The sequence below is a fragment of the Nerophis lumbriciformis genome, linkage group LG29 (genome assembly GCF_033978685.3).
Source record: "Nerophis lumbriciformis linkage group LG29, RoL_Nlum_v2.1, whole genome shotgun sequence".
Classification (NCBI taxonomy): Eukaryota; Metazoa; Chordata; class Actinopteri; order Syngnathiformes; family Syngnathidae; genus Nerophis; species Nerophis lumbriciformis.
The window spans coordinates 29,477,501-29,502,500 of record NC_084576.2 but is presented as its reverse complement, the minus strand read 5'-3'; the positions used below and the strand labels follow the sequence as shown (position 1 = coordinate 29,502,500).

The window sequence follows — 25,000 nt, the reverse complement described above, 5'->3', positions numbered from 1 at the left end:
TTATGAATTTTTTTAATTACTCAAAAAAATTTTTTTTTCAAAAATATATTTTTGTAATCATTTATATATTAATAATGTATTTTATAATGTTTACAATATATTTTTAAATATGTATATAAATATAAATTGTATTTATTACTATATTTGTGATGTATTTATCCTACAACATATTTTTTGTATTTAATTTTTTTAATTTAATCAAACATTATGGATTTTTTGAAAATATATATATTTTTAGATGTATACGTTTTTCTGATAATTTATTTACAAGTTTTAATGAAAATATTCAGTTACGAATTATATGTATTATATAAATTATATACACACATGTAAAAATGTAACGTGTAACTCATTATAAATTGTTTGAAGCATTATATTTGTTATGATTTAATTATCCAAGTATTTATTGTACAACATATTTTTTTTGTATTTTATTAATTTTTTAATGACTAAAAAAAAAATCAGATTTTTTTCAAAATATACATTTTTTTAATCATTTATATCCTAATAATTTATTTGAATAAATTGCATCTAAAATCAACGTATCATTTAATTTAAAAATGGAATAAATAAGAACATTATTTAGTAAAATCATCCATTTCAAATAAATAAGATGCAGGAAACATAGAGAAGAATAAATTATAAACATGTCCACACCAGCCAAAGAGTCCAAAGGACGTTTCCAGCATAACCAAGAGGTGGCCAATGAGGTGAGACCTTCTCATAGCACTATGAGCCAATGAAGTGAGACCTTCTCATAGCACTATCAGCCAATGAGGTGAGACCTTCTTCCAGCACCAGCAGCCAATGGGGTGAGACCTTCTCACGGCACCAGCAGCCAATGAAGTGAGATCTTCTCCCAGCACCAGCAGCCAATGAGGTGACATCTTCTCCCAGCACCAGCAGCCAATGAGGTGATACCTTCTTACAGCACCAGCAGCCAATGAGGTAAGACCTTCTCCCAGCACCATCAGCCAATGAGGTGAGACCTTCTAACAGCACTAGCAGCCAATGAGGTAAGACCTTCTCCCAGCACCAGCAGCCAATGAGGTGACACCTTCTCCCAACACCAGCAGCCAATGAGGTGACACCTTGTTACAGCACCAGCAGCCAATGAGGTGACACCTTCTCCCAGCACCATCAGCCAATGAGGTGAGACCTTCTAACAGCACCAGTAGCCAATGAGGTAAGAACTTCTCCCAGCACCAGCAGCCAATGAGGTAAGACCTTCTCCCAGCACCAGCAGCCAATGAGGTAAGACCTTCTCCCAGCACCAGCAGCCAATGAGGTGACACCTTCTCCCAGCACCAGCAGCCAATGAAGTGAGACCTTCTCCCAGCACCAGCAGCCAATGAGGTGAGATCTTCTCCCAGCACCAGCAGCCAATGAGGTGAGACCTTCTCCCAGCACCAGCAGCCAATGAGGTGAGATCTTCTCCCAGCACCAGCAGCCAATGAGGTGAGACCTTCTCCCAGCACCAGCTGCCCTCAATCACCTAATTGCAAACCCTGCAAGACTCTCAATGGGAACTTTGGGGCTTTTTTTTTTTGTTTCTTGCAGGAGTTTGATTTTTTTGAAGGGAAGCGAAGGAGACAGCTGCAGGTTTTGAGCACTTGGCTCCTGCTGGAGGAAACTTCTTGCCATGGCTGTTCTGTTTGGGTAAAGCAATAAATGTTCTGAGCTCCGTCCAACAAGGAATGCTAACGGGTTTGACTTTCAGGGTTCTCTGCTTGCTGGTGTCCACCTGCCTTGGTTTTCCTTCTCAGAGCGGTAAGAACTCTTTGGTTTCACCTTCTTGTCTTGCTTTACTCCAACCAAGTGTGTGTGTGTGTTAGCTTCCAATGGCCGTTCTCTCAAGGGTGAAGATTCCAACCATGGCTACGTGAGGCTCCTTGATCCTCGCACCCTCAACCAGTTTGATTCCGGAGCTCCTTTGGACGCAGATCGTGACGTGGGCGGTCCGAACGTGGGAATGCCAGACAAGTGGCGCCATAGTCCTGAGAGAGAAGCCGTCCAGAACCAGATAGAGGAGAAGGAACCCCACTCCCAGCATCCGTTGGACCTTCTCATCAAGCAGCACACCCCAGACACGTCAGTGGAGGGCATCAGTTTTCCTCACATCGGCCATTTCAAGCGACTCGTGGAAAGCATGAAGAACTCATTTCTGACTCCTGGGAAGGATTTGATGCATTTCCAGACAGCGGGGGAACTTCTTCTGAATGAAATAGCTTCTGGTCTGGCTATGAAACCTACGGACGGGTCTGTCGACCATGAGGACAATGACGTCTTGGAAGGACCAAACCAAAAGGGTGTTGGACTCTCTCCCAGGATGCAGAACACAGAACATGGTAAACGTTACCCTGGGCAAAAACTGCACCCGTTTTGGTCCAAAGATCGCAAGCTTCCTGACCAAACCTCATTAAGTAGTCCAAATGTGCACTCTGCAGCCAATGCAAGTTCTACCAAGGTTCATAGCCACCTGTCCCAACAAAACACTCCATCTTTGGGCTCCTACAGCAAAAGTGTCAACGTCAAACCCCAAAGAGAACCTGTAGCCTCATGGGTCTACATGCCAGATGGACGCCAGAAGACCACAGGGGTGCCGGTGACCGCCAAAGAATCTGGAGTCGCAGAAGTCAGCCCTGTGGTAGGCCAACCGGCACGTGGACACGGATGGAACGTCCAAGCAAGCAAGACCCAAGACCCTCGGAACGGACGGTTTCAAAGTGAGAAGCGGAAACCTTCCATTTACGGTTCAAGCACGCATAAAGGTATTCTACGAGATCATTCACCGCGTCCGGATTCCTCCAAGAACCTTGCTCAAGAAACCCAGAAACCGCAACCTAACGTTCCTCAGAGGTTTGGTCCGGTCCAGCAGGTCGGTTCTCCAAGCGCGTCCCGGAAGACTGTCCCCGTGGGTAAACCCTCCGGCGGCGTGGGTAAACCCTCCGGCGGCGTGGGTAAACCCTCCGGCGGCGTGGGTAAACCCTCCGGCGGCGTGATTGCCGCACCGCAAGGCGCTCAAGCCACCACGCGGCGTACACTGCTGAACTCCAAGCGCACCTATCAACTTCCTCTTCCACAATGGCCGATGGTAGGGTTCCAAAGGAAACTTTCTGTGTTCCTGGACCCAAAGAAGAAATCCGTCCACCGGTCCAGAAGCAGCTACGTGAGGAGTCAAGTAACGCACTCCAGCAGTCGCTACTCGCCACACTGAGTCCCTCAAGGTACGCCATTGTTCACATAATGTTTGCTGCACCACTAAAAGTCACAAACATCATCATTTATGTTGCAACATCTGCTAAATATATTGTCAAAGTGATTTGTCATTGTTTAACTGCACTGCAGCAAAGTTTCTTATAAAATACTGATTTTATAAAATATCTGAAATACTACATTCACAATTTGTTATTTATTATGCATTAAATGTGTATTTTTTTCCACTAGATTTATGCTGTGGTGGCAAGCTTCTGCTCTTCTATGGCTCTGGGTAAGGACAATAAAAGTGGAAAATAGTATTTTTGTTGAAAAAATTCAAATAAAAATTCTGGTTGTAATCTTACACTTGTTTGTTTATTTTTTTTGTGGTCAATATTGCTAGAGGAAAATAGTATTTTTGTGGGGAAAAAAAATTAATAAAAAATTAAAATTCTATCTGTAGTCCGTTGCTGTGGTAAATATTGCTAAAGAGGAAAATAGTATTTTTGTTGAAAAAAAAAAAATCTGGTTGTAGACAGTTACACTTTTTTTGTGGAAAATATTGCTAGAGGAACATAGTATTTTTGTTGAATAAGAAAAAAAAATGAAGAAAAATTCTGGCTGTAGTCCGTTACACTTATTTTTTTTATTTTTTTTGTGGTAAATATTGCTGAAGAGAAAGTATTTTTGTTGAAAAGAAAAAAGAAAAAATTCTGGCTGTAGTCCGCTACACTTTCTTTTTTTTTTGTGGTAAATATTGCTGAAGAGGAAAATAGTATTTTTGTTAAAGAAAAAATTCTGGCTGTAGCCTGTTTGGCTTGTTTTTTTGTGGAAAATATTGCTAGAGGAACATAGTATTTTTGTTGAATAAGAAAAAAAAAATGAAGAAAAATTCTGGCTGTAGTCCGTTACACTTATTTATTTATTTTTTTTGTGGTAAATATTGCTAAAGAGGAAAATTGTATTTTTGTTGGGGAAAAAAATTCTGGTTGTAGTCCTTTACACTTGTTTTTTTTTGTGGTAAATATTGCTAGAGGAAAATAGTATTTTTGTGGGGGGTAAAAAAAAAAAAAAAAAAATCTGGTTGTAGTCCTTTACACTTGTTTTTTTTGTTAAATATTGCTGAAGAGGAAAATAGTATTTTTGTTAAAGAAAAAATTCTGGCTGTAGCCTGTTAGGCTTGTTTTTTTGTGGTAAATATTGCTGAAGAGGAAAATAGTATTTTTGTGGAGAAAAAAAATAAAAAATTCTGGCTGTAGTGTTTTTTTTTTTTTTTGTGGTAAATATTGCTAAAGAGGAAAATAGTATTTTTGTTGAAAAAAAAAATCTGGTTGTAGACAGTTACACTTTTTTTGTGGAAAATATTGCTATAGGAAAATAGTATTTTTGTTGAATAAGAAAAAAAAATGAAGAAATTCTGGCTGTAGTCTTACATTTATTTTTTTTGTGGTAAATATTGCTGAAGAGAAAGTATTTTTGTTGAAAAGAAAAAATTCTGGCTGTAGTCCGTTACACTTTCTTTTTTTTTGTGGTAAGTATTGCTGAAAAGGAAAATAGTATTTTTGTTGGGGAAAAAAATTCAGGTTTTAGTCCTTACACTTTTTTTCTTTGTTTTGTTTTGTTTTTTGTGGTAAATATTGCTAGAGGAAAATAGTATTTTTGTGGAAATTTAAAAAAATAAAAATTTTCGTTGTAGTCCGTTATACTTGTTTTTTTGTGGTAAATATTGCTAAAGAGGAACATTTTATTTTTGTTGGGAAAAAAATTCTGGTTGTAGTCCTTTACACTTGTTTTTTGGGGGTAAATATTGCTAGAGGAAAATAGTATTTTTGTGGGGAAAAAAAATTAATAAAAAATAAAAATTATATCTGTAGTCTGTTACACTTGTTTTTTTTGTTGCTGTGGTAAATATTGCTAAAGAGGAAAATAGTATTTTTGTGGAGAAAAAAAATAAAAAATTCTGGCTGTAGTCCGGTTTTTTTTTTTGTGGTAAATATTGCTAAAGAGGAAAATAGTATTTTTGTTGAAAAAAAAAATCTGGTTGTAGACAGTTACACTTTTTTTTGTGGGGAATATTGCTAGAGGAAAATAGTATTTTTGTGGGGGAAAAAAATTAATAAAAAATAAAAATTCTATCTGTAGTCCGTTACACTTGTTTTTTTGTTGCTGTGGTAAATATTGCTAAAAAGGAAAATAGTATTTTTGTGGAGAAAAAAAATAAAAAATTCTGGCTGTAGTCCGTTTTTTTTTTTTTTTTGTGGTAAATATTGCTAAAGAGGAAAATAGTATTTTTGTTGAGAAAAAAAAAATCTGGTTGTAGACAGTTACACTTTTTTTGTGGAAAATATTGCTATAGGAAAATAGTATTTTTGTTTAAGAAAAAAAAAAATGAAGAAAAATTCTGGCTGTAGTCTGTTACACTTATTTTTTATTTTTTTTGTGGTAAATATTGCTGAAGAGGAAAAGTATTTTTGTTGAAAAGAAAAAGGAAAATTCTGGCTGTAGTTCGTTACACTTTCTTTTTTTTGTGGTAAGTATTGCTAAAGAGGAAAATAGTATTTTTGTTGGGGAAAAAAATTCAGGTTTTAGTCCTTACACCTTTTTTTGTTTTGTTTTTTTGTGGTAAATATTGCTAGAGGAAAATAGTATTTTTGTGGAAATAAAAAAAATTCTGGTTGTAGTCCGTTACACTTGTTTTTTTGTGGTAAATATTGCTAAAGAGGAAAATTGTATTTGTTGGGAAAAAAATTCTGGTTGTAGTCCTTTACACTTTTTTTTTTTTTTTGTGGTAAATATTGCTAGAGGAAAATAGTATTTTTGTGGGGGAAAAAAAATAAATAAAAAAAAATTCTGTCTGTAGTTCGTTAAACTTATTTTTTGTTGTTGTTGTGGTAAATATTGCTGAAGAGGAAAATAGTATTTTTGTTAAAGAAACAATTCTGGCTGTAGCCTGTTAGGCTTGTTGTTTTTGTGTGGTAAATATTGCTAGAGGAAAATAGTATTTTTGTGGAAATAAATTTAAAATAAAAAATTCTGGTTGTAGTCCGTTACACTTGTTTTTTTTGTGGTAAATATTGCTAAAGAGGAAAATTGTATTTTTGTTGGGGGAAAAAAATTCTGGTTGTAGTCCTTTGCACTTGTTTGTTTTTTTGTGGTAAATATTGCTAGAGGAAAATAGTATTTTTGTGGGGGGGGGGGGGGGAAATAAATTCTATCTGTAGTCCGTTAAACTTATTTTTGTTGTTGTTAAATATTGCTGAAGAGGAAAATAGTATTTTTGTGGAGGAAAAAAAAATAAAAAATTCTGGCTATAGTCCGTTTTTTTTTGTTGTGGTAAATATTGCTAAAGAGGAAAATAGTATTTTTGTTGAAGAAAAAAAATTATCTGGTTGTAGACAGTTACCCTTTTTTTGTGGAAAATATTGCTAGAGGAACATAGTATTTTTGTTGAATAAGAAAAAAAAATGAAGAAAAATTCTGGCTGTAGTCCGCTACTTATTTTTTTTATTTTTTTTATAGTAAATATTGCTGAAGAGAAAGTATTTTTGTTGAAAAGAAAAAATTCTGGCTGTAGTCCGCTACACTTTATTTATTTTTTTGTGGTAAGTATTGCTGAAAAGGAAAATAGTATTTTTGTTGGGGAAAAAAATTCAGGTTTTAGTCCTTAGACTTTTTTTTTTTGTTGTTGTGGTAAATATTGCTGAAGAGGAAAATAGTATTTTTGTTAAAGAAACAATTCTGGCTGTAGCCTGCTAGGCTTGTTGTTTTTTTGTGGTAAATATTGCTGAAGAGGAAAATAGTATTTTTGTTAAAGAAAAAATTCTGGCTGTAGCCTGTTAGGCTTGTTGTTTTTGTGTGGTAAATATTGCTAGAGGAAAATGGTATTTTTGTGGAAATAAATTTAAAATAAAAAATTCTGGTTGTAGTCCGTTACACTTGTTTTTTTTGTGGTAAATATTGCTAAAGAGGGAAAATTGTATTTTTGTTGGGGAAAAAAAATGAATTAAAAAAATTCTGTCTGTAGTCTGTTAAACTTTGTTGTTGTTGTGGTAAATATTGCTGAAGAGGAAAATAGTATTTTTGTTGAAGAAAAAATTCTGGCTGTAGCCTGTTAGGCTTGTTGTTTTTTTGTGGTAAATATTGCTAGAGGAAAATAGTATTTTTGTGGAAATTTAAAAAAATAAAAATTCTGGTTGTAGTCCGTTACACTTGTTTTTTCTGTGGTAAATATTGCTAAAGAGGAAAATTGTATTTTTGTTGGGAAAAAAATTCTGGTTGTAGTCCTTTACACTTGTTTGTTTTTTTTGTGGTAAATATTGCTAGAGGAAAATAGTATTTTTGTGGAGAAAAAAATTAAAAATAAATAAAAATTATGTCTGTAGTCCGTTAAACTTATTTTTTTGTTGTGGTAAATATTGCTGAAGAGGAAAATAGTATTTTTGTTAAAGAAAAAATTCTGGCTGTAGCCTGCTAGGCTTGTTTTTTTGTGGTAAATATTGCTGAAGAGGAAAATAGTATTTTTGTTAAAGAAAAAATTCTGACTGTAGCCTGTTAGGCTTGTTGTTTTTTGTGGTAAATATTGCTAAAGGAAAATAGTATTTTTGTGGGGAAAAAAAAAATAAAAAATTCTGTCTGTAGTCCGTTAAACTTATTTTTTGTTGTTGTTGTTGTGGTAAATATTGCTGAAGAGGAAAATAGTATTTTTGTTAAAGAAAAAATTCTGGCTGTAGCCTGTTAGGCTTGTTGTTTTTGTGTGGTAAATACATTTTAAAATAAAAATTCTGGTTGTAGTCTGTTACACTTGTTTTTTTGTGGTAAATATTGCTAAAGAGGAAAATTGTATTTTTGTTGGGGGAAAACAATTCTGGTTGTAGTCCTTTACACTTGTTTTTTTTTTTGTGGTAAATATTGCTAGAGGAAAATAGTATTTTTGTGGATAAAAAATAAATAAAAATTCTGTCTGTAGTCCGTTAAACTTATTTTTTTTGTTGTTGTGGTAAATATTGCTGAAGAGGAAAATAGTATTTTTGTTAAAAGAAAAAAATCTGGCTGTAGCCTGTTAGGCTTGTTGTTTTGTGGTAAATATTGCTAGAGGAAAATATTATTTTTGTGGAAATAAATTTAAAAAAAAAAAAAATTCTGGTTGTAGTCCGTTAAACTTATTTTGTTGTTGTTGTGGTAAATATTGCTAAAGAGGAAAATAGTATTTTGTTGGAGAAAAATAAAAATCCGTCTGTAGTCCGTTTTTTTTTTAAATTTGTATTTATTTTTTTGGTGTTAAATATTGCTAAGAGCACTGGAGCCTCACCTGAAAGCGGTGCAGGTTAAGTTGCTCCTGTAACAGGAGTAGGCCTTCTCGTACTTGTAAAACAAAGCCTGATCATGGAAACATGGAACTGTTAATCATGTCTGACACTCTTCACACTTGGGAGACGTCACCAGGAGCTCGTTGGAGTCCATGTAGTCTTCTTCATCCAATTGCAGGAGGGCCAACATGGACTGCTGGTCTTCATCGCTGAGGAACCTGTCCCTTCAAACGCAAGAATAAAGATATTAAATGTTGTCATTATGGTGGTACTTAATGAATACTTAGGTCTACTACACTACTGTATTTTAATGTCATTATGGTGGTACTTAATGAATACTTGGGTCTACTACACTCCTGTATTTTAATGTCATTATGGTGGTACTTAATGAATACTTAGGTCTACTACGCTACTGTATTTAATGTCACTATGATGGTACTTAATGAATACTTAGGTCTACTATGCTACTGTATATTAATGCCATTATAGTGGTACTTAATGAATACTTAGGTCTACTACGCTACTGTATTTTAATGTCATTATGGTGGTACTTAATGAATACTTAGGTCTACTACACTATATTTTAATGTTGGTCACTATGGTGGTACTTAACGAATACTTAGGTCTACTACGCTACTGTATTTAATGTCATTATGGTGGTACTTAATGAATACTTAGGTCTACTACACTACTGTATTTAATGTCATGGTGGTACTGAATGAATACTTAGGTCTACTACACTACTGTATTTAATGTTGTCATTATGGTGGTACTTAATGAATACTTAGCTCTACTATGCTACTGTATTTTATTGTCACTATGGTGGTACTTAATGAATACTTAGGTCTACTACACTACTGTATTTTTATGTTGGTCACTATGGTGGTACTTAATGAATACTTAGGTCTACTATACTACTGAATTTTAATGTTGGTCACTATGGTGGTACTTAATGAATGCTTAGGTCTACTATGCTACTGTATTTAATGTCATTATGGTGGTACTTAATGAATACTTAGGTCTACTATACTACTGTATTTTAATGTCACTATGGTGGTACTTAATGAATACTTAGGTCTACTACACTACTGTATTTTAATGTCATTATGGTGGTACTTAATGAATACTTAGGTTTACTACACTACTGTATTCTGTCATTATGGTGGTACTTAATGAATACTTGGGTCTACTACACTACTGTATTTTAATGTCATTATGGTGGTACTTAATGAATACTTAGGTCTACTACACTACTGTATTTAATGTCATGGAGGTAATTATTGAATACTTAGGTCTACTACACTACTGTATTTTAATGTCATTATGGTGGTACTTAATGAATACTTAGGTCTACTACACTACTGTATTTAATGTCATGGAGGTAATTATTGAATACTTAGGTCTACTACACTACTGTATTTTAATGTCATTATGGTGGTACTTAATGAATACTTAGGTCTACTACACTACTGTATTTAATGTCATGGTGGTACTTATTGAATACTTAGGTCTACTACACTACTGTATTTAATATAGTCATTATGATGGTACTTAATGAATACTTAGGTCTACTACACTACTGTATATTAATGTTGGTCACTATGGTGGTACTTAATGAATACTTAGGTCTACTATACTACTGTATTTTAATGTCACTATGGTGGTACTTAATGAATACTTAGGTCTACTACACTACTGTATTTTAATGTCATTATGGTGGTACTTAATGAATACTTAGGTCTACTACACTACTGTATTTTAATGTTGGTCACTATGGTGGTACTTAATGAATACTTAGGTCTACTATACCACTTTATTTTAATGTCACTATGGTGGTACTTAATGAATACTTAGGTCTACTATACTACTGTATTTTAATGTTGGTCACTATGGTGGTACTTAATGAATACTTAGGTCTACTACACTACTTTATTTTAATGTTGTCACTATGGTGGTACTTGGCAAGTGTTTTCGGAGGTGGTTCCTAATAAAGTGTCCAGGCGGGTGTGGGTGGAAATGACCCACAGAGTGTTGAAGTGGTGTCAGGTGTCAGTGGGACCTACCAGTCCACATTCTGCAGGTTGTCATGGCCCTGGAAGGTGGTCAGGGTGTTCTTCAAGAACTGTACGGGGTCTCTGGGATCCAACCGGCATGAAGCAATCAACAGGGCCTGTCAAGGGACGTCAAAACAGTCAAGTGAATGACACAGCTTAATATTTATAACTATTTTATTGTTATTTGTTTACCTTGTATAACTGCTGGAGCTCATGCTCTGTCAGAGTGCTCACTTCGATTCGCGTTTGTTTTGCTTTCATTTGCAAGGATGATCTCAATTCTACATCAAGTCTACAACATTAAAACCCCAAAAAAACACTTACAGGAATATATATATATATATATATATTGAAGTTCTGTCCAGCTTGACGTATTTATTACATCTTGGTTTGGTGCGTCATCTTCAGTCTTTGAAATATCCGGCAGACTGAAGTTATGAATTGCGGTGACTAATACGTCATCACTGAGGGGCGTTGATTGGTGACGTCATCACATGCGACACAACGAATGTTTTATTTATATATATATATATATATATATATATATATATATATATATATATATTTTGAAAACGATGATGCTGTGTTCCAAATTTAAATTATTTCCTGAACTTGTGTGAGCCTATGGCTTTGCACTTTGTTATATATATATATATATATTTTGCATTCTATTTTAGTTACTTTGTTGAGTTTACAACCCCCTCGCGCTGTTTTTGTACTGTTTTTTATTATTTCTCGATTCTTTGTAAATGTTGCAGTTTATAAATAGAGGTTTATAAAATCCCCCCCCAAAAAACAAACAAAAAAAACATTTATTTATAAAGTTCAACATTTACAAACAATCAAAAACATGAAATAATAAAAAGGTAATTTTAAAATTAAAATTCAAACAAGTCCAAAAACTGTACAATACAGCGCCAGGAGATTATTTCAATAAAGTAATTGTCCTCCTTTGGCAGCTTAGTCTCGACAGACCATGCTAATTTACGCTCTTGGGTCAGACACCTATTTCAAAAACATGTTTCATTTAAAATATTATTTATTTATTTTTTAAATGGTACTTTAATTATTATTAATAGTTTATTGTTTTTATTTAAATAAAACACACACACTATATATATATATATATATATATATATATATATATATATATATATATTTATATGTATATATAATATATATTTATGTATATATATTTATTTATGTATATATTATAAATATATAATATATATATATATATATATATATATATATATATATGCACACTTTTGTGTGCATTATAAATGTATGCTTGTTCAATTAAAAACAAAACAAAAAAAACCATAAAATAAATAAATAAAACTTGCATTTTCTGATTTGACTTTTCACTCTCTGTATTTGCTTTTTTCTTTCCTTGATGTTGAAATTACCTTGACTTTTATGTGAATTATAAATGTATGTTTGTTGTTCAATTAAAAACAACAAAAAACAACTTGCATTTCCTGATTTGACTTTTCACTTCTGTTCTGACACTATTTCAAGTTGTATAGCTATTAATGATGGACATATACTTATAAGTTATAAATGATGTAATATATTTTTGTACAGGTTTAATTGTATTTGTTAAACAATTATAATCTTAAAAGCATTTTATATAAAGTTCTGGGACAATGAAGTGTGCCTCTAAAAACCCTCCGATGGGAACCAGTTTTAACCTACATTTTCCCTTTTAAGATTCAAAATACAATACTGTTGGTGTGAAATTATTAAATCAGAGCGAATATTTGAAAATATGATTGGATTTGTACATTTGTCATTGCTATATTGTTGTCACTCTGTGGAACATTTGGTCGGCCAACATGTTGCTGCAACCCGGCGGAAAAGCCACGCAGCACACAAACGACAACACCGGTTTGTTGACAAACTCCGCACAAAGTGATGGCTCATTTGATGATGCTTTTGTCTGTTTTTTGCCATAAAATCACTTTAATTAGCTGCCTGGTTTAACTAATAGATCCACCCATTTATTCCAGCTCAGTAGACTTTAGCCAGCTTCTTAGCTCAGTCGTGTAGGAGTTTAGTTAGCCTGTTAGCCGCTAAGTAAACAGGATGGGCGACGGCGCCATTAGCCCTAAAATTGGCAACATGAAGGCTTTGCTCGGAATAGTCGCCGGAGCTGGAGCTTCTTACGGCTTATACAAACTTCTGAGCGGGGGAGGCTTCAAGAGATACAAGAAAAGTGTCAACTGGGCTTTGAAGGGCGGTCAGCCCGGGGAAGGAAGCCCTCGGCCGGGCAGCCTGCTGGCCAAAGTGTCGGGACTGGACGTCGTCTGCGAGCGGACGGATGCTGCTTCAGGTAAGTCTGGTTTGTTTGTTTTTTGTCAAAAATGGATGAAAACCACTGAATTAATCACATTTCAGTGTGTGGATGTTGAAATTGTGTTTTTGTTTAAGGGACAAGCGGTAGAAAATGGATGGATGGGTGTATGATGCAATCGGATGTGATGTGGGGGAATACACGAAATTGCCAAAAGTATTTGGCCACCCATCTAAATGATGAGAATCAGGTGTCCTAATCACTAATCAGGTGTACAAAATCAAGCACTTAGGCATGGAGCATACTTGCCAACCTTGAGACCTCCGAATTCGGGAGATGATTATAATAATAAATTCACCACAAGTCAAGTATTTCATATATATATATATATATATGTGTGTGTATGTAAATAATAAATATATATATATATATATAGATAGAATTCACTGAAAGTCAAGTATTTCATATATATATATATATATATATATATATATATATATATATGAAATACTTGACTTTCAGTGAATTCTATCTATATATATATTTATTTTTTACATATATATATATATATATTAGTGATGGGTCCGGCAACACCGATGCATCGGCGCATGCGTCGAGCTCATAGAGCAAAACCCTGTGTCGGTGCGCGTACCGCTTTTAGAAAGTCACGTGACCGATCATGAGCTGTTTTGGTCACGTGACCGATACGCGAACTGTGTCGCACTGACGCCTCCTCTGTGCCCTGTGAGCGGCTCTTTTCTACAGCCGGAGAAATAATAACTAAGAGAAATCGTCCAAAATGTAATAAAATCGGAAAAACTAAAATAAAATAAAATAAAATAAAATAAACTAAAAAATAAACTAAACTAATAAACTAAACTAATAAAAATAATAATAAACTAAATAATAAATAAACTAAACTAATAAACTAAACTAATAAACTAAACTAATAAACTAAACTAATAAACTAACTAACTAATAAACTAATAAAATAAAATAAAATAAAATCGGAAAAAACTTTTTTTTTTTTTTTTAATAAAAATGTGTAAAAAAATTCCCAGTCCACAATCATCCACAACACGTTCTCTTAGATTTCCATGTTATGATACATGTTCACATTATTTATTGACTGTATCTAAAAAAGATAAAAATATATTTTTATTTAAATGAAGATATGAAATAATCCTAAATGAAATACAATGACTTGGTTTATATTATTGTATATACTAGGGCAGGGGTCACCAACGCGGTGCCCGCGGTCACCAGGTAGCCCGTTAGGACCAGATGAGTCGCCCGCTGGCCTGTTCTAAAAATAGCTCAAAGAGCAGCACTTACCAGTGAGCTGCCTCTATTTTTTAAATTGTATTTATTTACTAGCAAGCTGGTCTCGCTTTGCTCGACATTTTTAATTCTAAAAGAGACAAAACTCAAATAGAATTTGAAAATCCTAGAAAATATTTTAAAGACTTGGTCTTCACTTGGAATAAGCGGTAGAAAATGGATGGATGGATGGGTCTTCACTTGTTTAAATAAATTCATTTATTTTTTACTTTGCTTCTTATTACTTTTAGAAATACAATTTTAGAGAAAAAATACAACCTTAAAAATGATTTTAGGATTTTTAAACAAATAAACCTTTTTACCTTTTAAATTTCTTCCTCTTCTTTCCTGACAATTTAAATCAATGTTCAAGTAAATTTATTTATTTTTTATTGTAAAGAATAATAAATAATTTAGATTCTGGTTTTTCGACGAAGAATATTTGTGAAATATTTCTTCAAACTTACTATGATTAAAATTCAAAAAAATTATTCTGGCAAATCTAGAAAATCTGTAAAAATCAAATTTAAATCTTATTTCAAAGTATTTTGAATTTCTTTTAAAACTTTTGTTCTGGAAAATCTAGAAGAAATACTGATTTGTCTTTGTTAGAAATATAGTTTGGTCCAATTTGTTAAATATTCTAACAAAGTGCAGATTGGATTTTAACCAATTTAAAGCATGTCATCAAAATTCTAAAATTTATCTTAATCAGGAAAAATTACTAATGATGTTCCATAAATTCTTTTAATTTTTTCAAAAAGATTCAAATTAGCTAGTTTTTCTCTTCTTTTTGTCGGTTGAATTTTGAATTTTAAAGAGTCAAAATTGAAGATAAACTGTTTCAAAATTTTATTTAAATTTTTTTCGTGTTTTCTCCTCTTTTAAACCGTTCAATTAAGTGTTTTTTTCATCATTTATTCTCTACAAAAAACCTTCCGTAAAAGGAAAAAAAAATGTACGACGGAATGACAGACAGAAATACCCATTTTTTTTTATATATATAAATGTATTTAGCTATTCTTGTTTAAATCACACTTACGTGTAACTTACAAATGACAATATATTTATTTATTTAAGTGTGTATCAAACTGGTAGCCCTTCGCATTAATCAGTACCCAAGAAGTAGTTTTTGGTTTCAAAAAGGTTGGTGACCCCTGTACTAGGTCATAAAATCAGTGTCAGTTGATTCGGTCCATAGGTTGCCTGTAGGGATTTTTAATGTCCAGCAGATGTCAGTATTTAGTGACACAGTATCGACACAGTATCAATACAGTTTTGCAATGTGTCGAAACGCTTCATGACGCCTCATCAACCCATCACTACTTGGTGTATAAAATCAAGCACTTAGGCATGGAGACTGTTTCTACAAACATTTGTGAAAAAAATGGGCCGCTCTCAGTGATTTCCAGCATGGAACTGTCACAGGATGCCACCTGTGCAACAAATCCAGTCCTGAAATTTCCTCGCTCCTAAATATTCCAAAGTCAACTGTGGGCTTTATTATAAGAAAATGGAAGAGTTCGGGAACAACAGCAACTCAGCCACCAATCAATCAATCAATGTTCTCTTCCCCCCCAAAAGGTGGACCGACATCATATTGAACTCTATGGGTTAGTAATGCATACTTGCCAACACTCCCGGATTTTCCGGGAGACTACCGAAATTCAGCGCCTCTCCCGAAAACCTCCCAGGACAAATTTTCTCCCGAAATTCAGGCGGAGCTGGAAGCCACGCCCCCTCCAGCTCCATGCGGACCTGAGTGACGTGTCAACAGCCTGTATTCACGTCCGCTTTCCCACAACACACATTATAACTGTAGAATGATGGAGGGCGAGTTCTTGGTTTCTTATGTGGGTTTATTGTTAGGCAGTTTCATTAACGTCCTCCCAGCGCGGTAACAACACACAACAACAGCAGTCATGTTTTATCCTACCGTAAAGCAGTTCGTCTGCCGTAAACAGCAATGTTGTTGTAATATATTGAGTTGGAGGCAATAACCAGGCGAGGTGATGAAGTACGTCTCTTTACTGTAGACTTCAGAACAGACTCACACACTTGACGTCAGGTGCGCAACACCACGTAAATCGTTGGCCAACCAAAAAGTAACCCCAGTACGCTATAGCCAACATTCACCAGGAGATGGCAACAGACAAACATAGATTACTCTATTACATTACTCCCCTTTTAGAAATGGAGAAGTTCCTCAAAATAAATAAACAACCCAACCAAAAAATGCAGCAGCTCAATTAAAAAACTGTACTTAAGCCACATTCTTTTTTCTTTTTTTTTTTAGTACTGCACTCTTAACCATCATTTGTAAACAATAACATGCTTATTATACAAACAGTATTTGTACATCTTTAACACAGATTTTTATACTGTCTTCAGAGATTCAGTTTTTTTGGTGGTACTCGAAACCTTTCTGGGTACCTGCGAAAGGGTGTTCAGCATGGTTAGAAAAATAGTGACAGAGAATAGAACAAGGATGGACAATTCAACCCTTAACTCAACAATGAGTAGATGAGTGTTATGTGTGTGTATATGTGTAAATAAATGAACACTGAAATTCAAGTATTTCTTTTATATATATATATATATATATATATATATATATATATATATATATATTTGTCACCGATTCTGTTCATAACTTTTATGGACAGAATTTCTAGGCGCAGTCAAGGCGTTGAGGGGATCTGGTTTGGTGGCTGCAGGATTAGGTCTCTGCTTTTTGCAGATGATGTGGTCCTGATGGCTTCATCTGGCCAGGATCTTCAGCTCTCACTGGATCGGTTTGCAGCCGAGTGTGAAGCGACTGGGATGACAATCAGCACCTCCAAGTCCGAGTCCATGGTTCTCGCCCGGAAAAGGGTGGAGTGCCATCTCCGGGTTGGGGAGGAGATTTTGCCCCAAGTGGAGGAGTTCAAGTACCTCGGAGTCTTGTTCACGAGTGGGGGAAGAGTGGATCGTGAGATCGACAGGCGGATCGGTGCGGCGTCTTCAGTAATGCGGACGCTGTATCGATCCGTTGTGGTGAAGAAGGAGCTGAGCCGGAAGGCAAAGCTCTCAATTTACCGGTCGATCTACGTTCCCATCCTCACCTATGGTCATGAGCTTTGGGTTATGACCGAAAGGACAAGATCACGGGTACAAGCGGCCGAAATGAGTTTCCTCCGCCGGGTGGCGGGGCTCTCCCTTAGAGATAGGGTGAGAAGCTCTGTCATCCGGGAGGAGCTCAAAGTAAAGCCGCTGCTCCTCCACATCGAGAGGAGCCAGATGAGGTGGTTCGGGCATCTGGTCAGGATGCCACCCGAACGCCTCCCTAGGGAGGTGTTTAGGGCACGTCCGACCGGTAGGAGGCCGCGGGGAAGAGCCAGGACACGTTGGGAAGACTATGTCTCCCGGCTGGCCTGGGAACGCCTCGGGGTCCCACAGGAAGAGCTGGACGAAGTGGCTGGGGAGAGGGAAGTCTGGGCTTCCCTGCTTAGGCTGCTGCCCCCGCGACCCGACCTCGGATAAGCGGAAGAAGATGGATGGATGGATGGATGGATGGATATATATATATATATATATATATATATATATATATATATATATATATATATATATATATATATATATATATATAATAAAATAATTATATATATATAGCTAGAATTCACTGAAAGTCAAGTATTTCATATATATATATATATATATATATATATATATATATATATACGAAATACTTGACTTGGTGAATTCTAGCTGTAAATATACTCCTCCCCTCTTAGCCACGCCCCCGCCCCACCCCGACCACCTCCCGAAATCAGAGGTCTCAAGGTTGGCAAGTATGCCTTATAGTCCAGAAAATACGGTAATGTCTATTCATTTCAGTGCCAACATTTTCTTTGTCTTGTTTATAAATTCCATTGAAACCCTTCTAAATCCCACATTGGTCGGCACAGGCGACGCCACGCATCAGACCCCGGGCAACCTACGACCGGAGCACCTGAAAATGCTGCTGACGTGTCTTCAAACCAGCACGAGTCCACCTGACAGGTGTCGTCTTTTACTCACATTAGGAAACGCCGCGGCCTTTACCGTGAATCAGGTACTGGCCCTCAAAAACATCACATTCCCGACGTCATGCTGGGAATATACACATGTTTACCCCCTTGTCCCCCTATAGAACTTTATTCGTGAGTTTGAAGGGATTCCAGTCATAGGCGGCCTCCTCTCTGACCCTGCACCTGAGGTTAAAGCCCACGCTCTGAATGCTTTGAGTAATCTGTGCATGAACGTGGAAAACCAGGAGCAACTGAAGGTACACAAGCATATCTTCTGCATGCACAATGTGTTTGTCTGGTAACTAAACGGGACAAACCCATCTCTGTCCGTGCAGGTTTATGTGCCACAAGTGCTGGAGTTGATCGAGATGTCTTCGGTGAACTCTGACCTCCAGCTCAGCGCTCTCAGGCTGCTAACGAATCTGTCCGTCACGGACAAACACCAGCACTTGCTCAAGGACTCGGTGACTCTTTTACTCTCGCTGCTCGTGGTGTGCAACGAAACGTTACAGGTAAGCTCCTTCGCCTCTTGGTAAATGTTCTTGTGTTACAAACCCCAAAAGCAGTGAAGTTGTCACGTTGTGTAAATGGTAAATAAAAAGAGAATACAACAAATCCTTTTCAACTTATATTCAATTGAATAGACTGCAAAGACAAGATATTTCATGTTCCAATGATTATTTGCAAATATTCATGAACTTAGAATTTAATGGCAGCAACACATTGCAAAAAAGGCATTTTTACCACTGTGTTACATGGCCTTTCCTTTTAACAACACTCAGTAAAGGTTTGGGAACTGAGGAGACACATTTTTGAAGTGGAATTATTTCCCATTCTTGCTTGATGTACAGCTTAAGTTGTTCAACAGTCTCCCTTCTCATATTTAAAGCTTCATATTGCGCCACACATTTTCAATGGGAGACAGGTCTGGACTACAGGCAGGCCAGTCTAGTACCCGCACTCTTTTACTATGATGCCACGCTGTTGTAACACGTGGCTTGGCATTGTCTTGCTGAAATAAGCAGGGGCGTCCATGATAACGTTGCTTGGAAGGCAACATATGTTGCTCCAAAAGCTGTATGTACCTTTCAGCATTAATGGTGCCTTCACAGATGTGTAAGTTACCCATACCTTGGGCACTAATACACCCCCATACCATCGCACATGCTGCCTTTTAAAATTTGTGCCGAGAACAATCCGGATGTGAAGTGAAGTGAATGATATTTATATAGCGCTTTTTCTCTAGTGACTCATAGCACTTTTACATAGTGAAACCCAATATCTAAGTTACATTTAAACCAGTGTGGGTGGCACTGGGAGCAGGTGGGTAAAGTGTCTTGCCCAAGGACACAACGGCAGTGACTAGGATGGCGGGAGCGGGGATAGAACCTGGAACCCTCAAGTTGCTGGCACGGCCACTCTACCAATGGAGCTATACCGCCCCAATGGATGGTTCTTTTCCTCTTCTTTCTGGAGGACACCACGTCCACAGTTTCCAAAAACTATTTGAAATGTGGACTCGTCAGACCACAGAACACTTTTCCACTTTGCATCAGTCCATCTTAGATGAGCTCAGGCCCAGCAAAGCCGGTGGCGTTTCTGGGTGTTGTTGATAAATGGCGTCCACTTTGCATAGTAGAGTTTTAACTTGCGCTTACAGATGTAGCGACCGACTGTAGTTACTGACGGTGGTTTTCTGAAGTGTTCCTGAGCCCATTGTGGTGATATCATTTACACACTGATGTCGCTTTTTGATGCAGTACCGCCTGAGGGATCCAAGGTCTGTAATATCATTGCTTACGTGCAGTGATTTCTCCAGATTCTCTGAACCTTTTGATGATATTATGGAGCGTAGATGGTGAAATCCCTCAATTCCTTGCAATAGCTGGTTGAGAAATGTTGTTCTTAAACAATTTGCTCAGGCATTTGTTGACAAAGTGGTGACCCTCGCTCCGTCCTCGTTTGTGAACGACTGAGCATTTCATGGAAGCTGCTTTTCTACCCAATCATGGCACCCACCTGTTCCCAATTAGCCCGTTCACCTTTGGGATGCTCCAAATAAGTGTTTGATGAGCATTCCTCAACTTTATCAGTCTTTTTTGCCACTTGTGCCAGCTTTTTTGAAACATGTTGCAGGCATCTAATTCCAAATGAGCTAATATTTGCAAAAAAGAACAAAGTTTTCCAGTTCCAACATTGAGTATCTTGTCTTTGCAGTCTATTCAATTGAATATAAGTTGAAAAGGATTTGTTGTATTCTCTTTTTATTTACCATTTACACAACTTGACAACTTCACTGCTTTTGTGCTTTGTGTTATTTATCGATTTTTGTTCAATAACCGTGAAAAACGCTTTGTTTCAGGTTCAGACCTTAAAAGTGCTGGTGAATTTGTCGTCTAATCCGGACATGATGGATGATATTGTTCAGGCTCAGGTAAGCGGGTCGATTTAAGATGCACTCACATAGCAGCACCTAAAGCGCAATACAGTTAGTTAGTTTGAGCGCACTGGATTGTGCACGGGTGCGGAATGTTGACCCCCTTTTTTGGCACAACACACCCATACTAGGACCAAAATTGTTCAATCTTTACATAAACGACGTTTGTAAAGTTACAAAATATTTCAAGTTACCGTATTGTCCGAACCATAGTGGCCCTCTGAGGGCAACCATAACTGCGATGTGACCCTCAATGAAAACGAGTTTGACACCCCTGCTCTATATATATATATATATATATATATATATATATATATATATATATATATATATATATATATATATATATATATATACATACATATACACTATATTGCCAAAAGTATTTGGCTACCCATCCAAATGATGAGAATCAGGTGTCCTAATCACTAATCACAGGTGTATCAAATCAAGCACTTAGGCATGGAGACTATTTCTACAAACATTTGTGAAAGAATGGGCCGCTCTCAGTGATTTCCAGCGTGGAACTGTCACAGGATGCCACCTGTGCAACAAATCCAGTCGTGAAATTTCCTCGCTCCTAAATATTCCCAAGTCAACTGTGGGCTCTATTATAAGAAAAGTGAAGAGTTTGAGAACAACAGCAACTCAGCCACCAAGTGGTAGGCCACGTAAACTGACAGAAAGGGGTCAGCGGATGCTGAAGTGACGTCAAAGTGCATCTGGCAGTGGAGGCTCCTCTATGGGGGTCTTGGGGCATTAGGAGGTTAACCCCTTTACTACTGTTACCCCAGGTGGCCCTTGGCAAAGGCCTAGTACCTGACTGCCCCCTGGCCAGGGATACGGTGAAGACCTCTACGGCGGAGCAGGCGGAAGACGGTTGATTTAAGAACTACCACAACGGCTGCGATGGCGGAAGAAGGCTGCAGCAGAAAAGGGTCCCCAGTCGTCTTGGACTCCATGCCACTGGACCCTGACCCGATTCTGTCAAGGATCGTGTGGTGACTGTCTGTACACCAGTCTCCCCACGTAAAACAAAGTCACGCACAGGCATCCTCCATAAAGGGATACACCCCTACCAGGAGGATCGTCATACTCGTTCGAGTGACCGCCGATGATGATGAGTGCAAAGACTTTCTGCACAGTCAGTTGCTATAGAGCTCCAAACTCCATGTGTCCTTCCAATTAGCCCACGTACAGTACGTAGAGAGCTCCGTGGAATGGGTTTCCATGGCCGAGCAGCTGCGTCTAAGCCATACATCACCAAGTCCAATGCAAAGCGTGGGATGCAGTGGTGTAAAGCACGTCACCACTGGACTCTAGAGCAGACTCTGGAGTGATGAATCACTTTTTTCCATCTGGCAAGCTGATGGATGAGGTTGACTTTGGAGGTTGCCAGGAGAACGGTACATTTCGGACTGCATTGTGCCGAGCGTGAAATTTGGTGGAGGAGGAATTATGGTGTGGGGTTTGTTTTTCAGGAGTTAGTTCCAGTGAAAGGAACTTTGAATGCTCCAGGATACCAATACATTTTGGACAATTCCATGCTCCCAACCTTGTGGGAACAGTTCCAACATGACAGTGCACAAAGCAAGACATGGATGACAGAGTCTGGTGTGGATGAACTTGACTGGCCTGCACAGAGTCCTGACCTGAACCCGATAGAACACCTTTGGGATGAATTAGAACGGATAGCTAATATGGACACTTACATCATGTGTTGACTTCATTGTAACACTTATATAAGGCTTTACATTTTTTGCGGCTCCAGACAGATTTATTTTTGTATTTTTGGTACAATATGGCTCTTTCAACATTTTGGGTTGCCGACCCCTGCACTCGTGGATACTATTAAAGTTTAAAAAACATGCAATTTCAAACAGTACATATATTTTTTTGGTGGAGGAGGAATTATGGTGTGGGGTCGTTTTTCAGGAGTTGATTCAAGTGAAAGGAACTTTGAATGCTCCAGGATACCAAAACATTTTGGACAATTCCATGCTCCCAACATTGTGGGAACAGTTTGGAACGGGCCATAAAGACTTGGATGACAGAGTCTGGTGTAGGATGAACTTGACTGGCCTGCACAGAGTCCTGACCTGAACCCGATAGAACACCTTTGGGATGAATTAGAACGGAGACTGAGAGCCAGGCCTTCTCCACCAACACTCGGTGACCTCACCAATGTGCTTTTGGAAGAATGGTGGAAAATTCCTATAAACACACTCCGCAACCTTGTGGACAGCCTTCCCAGAAGAGTTGAAGCTGTGATAGCTGCAAAAGGTCATATTGAACCCTATGGGTTAGGAATGGCATGGCACTTGAAGTCATACTTGCCAACCTTGAGACCTCTGATTTCGGGGGGTGGGGGCGTGGTCGGGTTGGGGGCGTGGTCGGGGGTGGGGCAGGGCGTGGTTGAGGGCGTGGTTAAGAGGGGAGGAGTATATTGACAGCTAGAATTCACCAAGTCAAGTGTTTCATACATATATATATATATATATATATATATATATTTATATCTACATCCTGAAAATATGCAAACAAAACTGTGTTTAGATAATTGATACTTCAAACTTGCATAAATAAATATTAAGGAATATAACATAACTTGGCTTCTGAGAGCTTCAAAATGTAATAATGAATAAAATGCTAAAGTTGTTGATAAACAAGCAATTATTTTAATAATTAAATATGGTCATTTTAAATGAATTATTGTGATAATTTAAAATTAATTATTTCAAATATGTTTATTTTAATGTATAATTCTAATGCCTGGATGTAATAAGGAGTCAGAAAAAATACAATTAATTTTGATGTTTTTAGCAAAATATAGTAAATTTTTTTTATTTTTTTTTTATTTTTTTAATTAATAAATATATTTATTTGTAGGTAAGATAAACATAATACAATTTATCTCTAGTTTGGATGATTTATTTCTTGTCACCCAGTTGTCCTCCCGTTGTGAAAAAAGGCTGTCCTCACTCAGGTCCTGCATGGAGCTGGAGGGGGCGTGGCCTCCAGCTCCGGCTGAAAATCGGGAGATTTTCGGGAGAATATTTGTCCCGGGAGGTTTTCGGGAGAGGCGCTGAATTTCGGGAGTCTCCCGGAAAATTCGGGAGGGTTGGCAAGTGTGCTTGAAGTTCATATGTGAGTCAAGGCAGGTGGCCAAATACTTGTGGCAATATATATATATACAGGTAAAAGCCAGTAAATTAGAATATTTTGAAAAACTTGATTTATTTCAGTAATTGCATTCAAAAGGTGTAACTTGTACATTATATTTATTCATTGCACACAGACTGATGCATTCAAATGTTTATTTCATTTCATTTTGATGATTTGAAGTGGCAACAAATGAAAATCCAAAATTCCGTGTGTCACAAAATTAGAATATTACTTAAGGCTAATACAAAAAAGGGATTTTTAGAAATGTTGGCCAACTGAAAAGTATGAAAATGAAAAATATGAGCATGTACAATACTCAATACTTGGTTGGAGCTCCTTTTGCCTCAATTACTGTGTTAATGCGGCGTGGCATGGAGTCGATGAGTTTCTGGCACTGCTCAGGTGTTATGAGAGCCCAGGTTGCTCTGATAGTGGCCTTCAACTCTTCTGCGTTTTTGGGTCTGGCATTCTACATCTTCCTTTTCACAATACCCCACAGATTTTCTATGGTGCTAAGGTCAGGGGAGTTGGCGGGCCAATTTAGAACAGAAATACCATGGTCTGTAAACCAGGCACGGGTAGATTTTGCGCTGTGTGCAGGCGCTAAGTCCTGTTGGAACTTGAAATCTCCATCTCCATAGAGCAGGTCAGCAGCAGGAAGCATGAAGTGCTCTAAAACTTGCTGGTAGACGGCTGCGTTGACCCTGGATCTCAGGAAACAGAGTGGACCGACACCAGCAGATGACATGGCACCCCAAACCATCACCCAACCATGCAAATTTTGCATTTCCTTTGGAAATCGAGGTCCCAGAGTCTGGAGGAAGACAGGAGAGGCACAGGATCCACGTTGCCTGAAGTCTAGTGTAAAGTTTCCACCATCAGTGATGGTTTGGGGTGCCATGTCATCTGCTGGTGTCGGTCCACTCTGTTTCCTGAGATCCAGGGTCAACGCAGCCGTCTACCAGCAAGTTTTAGAGCACTTCATGCTTCCTGCTGCTGACCTGCTCTATGGAGATGGAGATTTCAAGTTCCAACAGGACTTGGCGCCTGCACACAGCGCAAAATCTACCCGTGCCTGGTTTACGGACCATGGTATTTCTGTTCTAAATTGGCCCGCCAACTCCCCTGACCTTAGCCCCATAGAAAATCTGTGGGGTATTGTGAAAAGGAAG

At 37.3% G+C, this 25,000-nt stretch overlaps 3 protein-coding genes across 5 annotated transcripts in view; 2 read left to right on the top strand and 1 right to left on the bottom strand.

The window, feature by feature from the left end:
• Positions 1-10,969, bottom strand: part of fbxl13 (F-box and leucine-rich repeat protein 13) — a 100,072-nt gene extending 89,103 nt beyond the window's left edge. Inside the window, exons 1-4 of one of the 2 annotated variants that reach the window (XM_061924549.2) lie at positions 10,751-10,969; positions 10,568-10,674; positions 8,638-8,728; positions 8,507-8,574 (exon numbers count right to left, since the gene is read on the bottom strand). In XM_061924549.2, the coding sequence (XP_061780533.1) occupies positions 8,507-8,574; positions 8,638-8,728; positions 10,568-10,674; positions 10,751-10,819 (335 nt within the window). In that variant the 5' untranslated portion in view covers positions 10,820-10,969. The remainder of the gene's footprint in view (positions 1-8,506; positions 8,575-8,637; positions 8,729-10,567; positions 10,675-10,750) is intronic. The other variant, XM_061924550.2, reaches the window with a different exon arrangement.
• LOC133571799 (uncharacterized) lies at positions 1,507-3,574 on the top strand. Its single transcript, XM_061924286.2, has 4 exons — positions 1,507-1,659; positions 1,721-1,770; positions 1,836-3,227; positions 3,448-3,574. The coding sequence occupies exons 1-3, from the start codon at positions 1,643-1,645 to the stop codon at positions 3,215-3,217; spliced, it is 1,449 nt and encodes a 482-aa protein (XP_061780270.1). The 5' UTR covers positions 1,507-1,642; the 3' UTR covers positions 3,218-3,227; positions 3,448-3,574.
• Positions 10,970-12,432: 1,463 nt separating the features above from the next.
• Positions 12,433-25,000, top strand: part of armc10 (armadillo repeat containing 10) — a 14,167-nt gene continuing 1,599 nt past the window's right edge. The window contains exons 1-6 of one of the 2 annotated variants that reach the window (XM_061924288.2): positions 12,433-12,893; positions 18,125-18,270; positions 18,349-18,483; positions 18,562-18,738; positions 20,589-20,660; positions 21,458-22,030. In XM_061924288.2, the coding sequence (XP_061780272.1) occupies positions 12,647-12,893; positions 18,125-18,270; positions 18,349-18,483; positions 18,562-18,738; positions 20,589-20,660; positions 21,458-21,547 (867 nt within the window). In that variant the 5' untranslated portion in view covers positions 12,433-12,646 and the 3' untranslated portion in view covers positions 21,548-22,030. Of the gene's footprint in view, positions 12,894-18,124; positions 18,271-18,348; positions 18,484-18,561; positions 18,739-20,588; positions 20,661-21,457; positions 22,031-25,000 lie in introns of those variants that run through there. The other variant, XM_061924287.1, reaches the window with a different exon arrangement.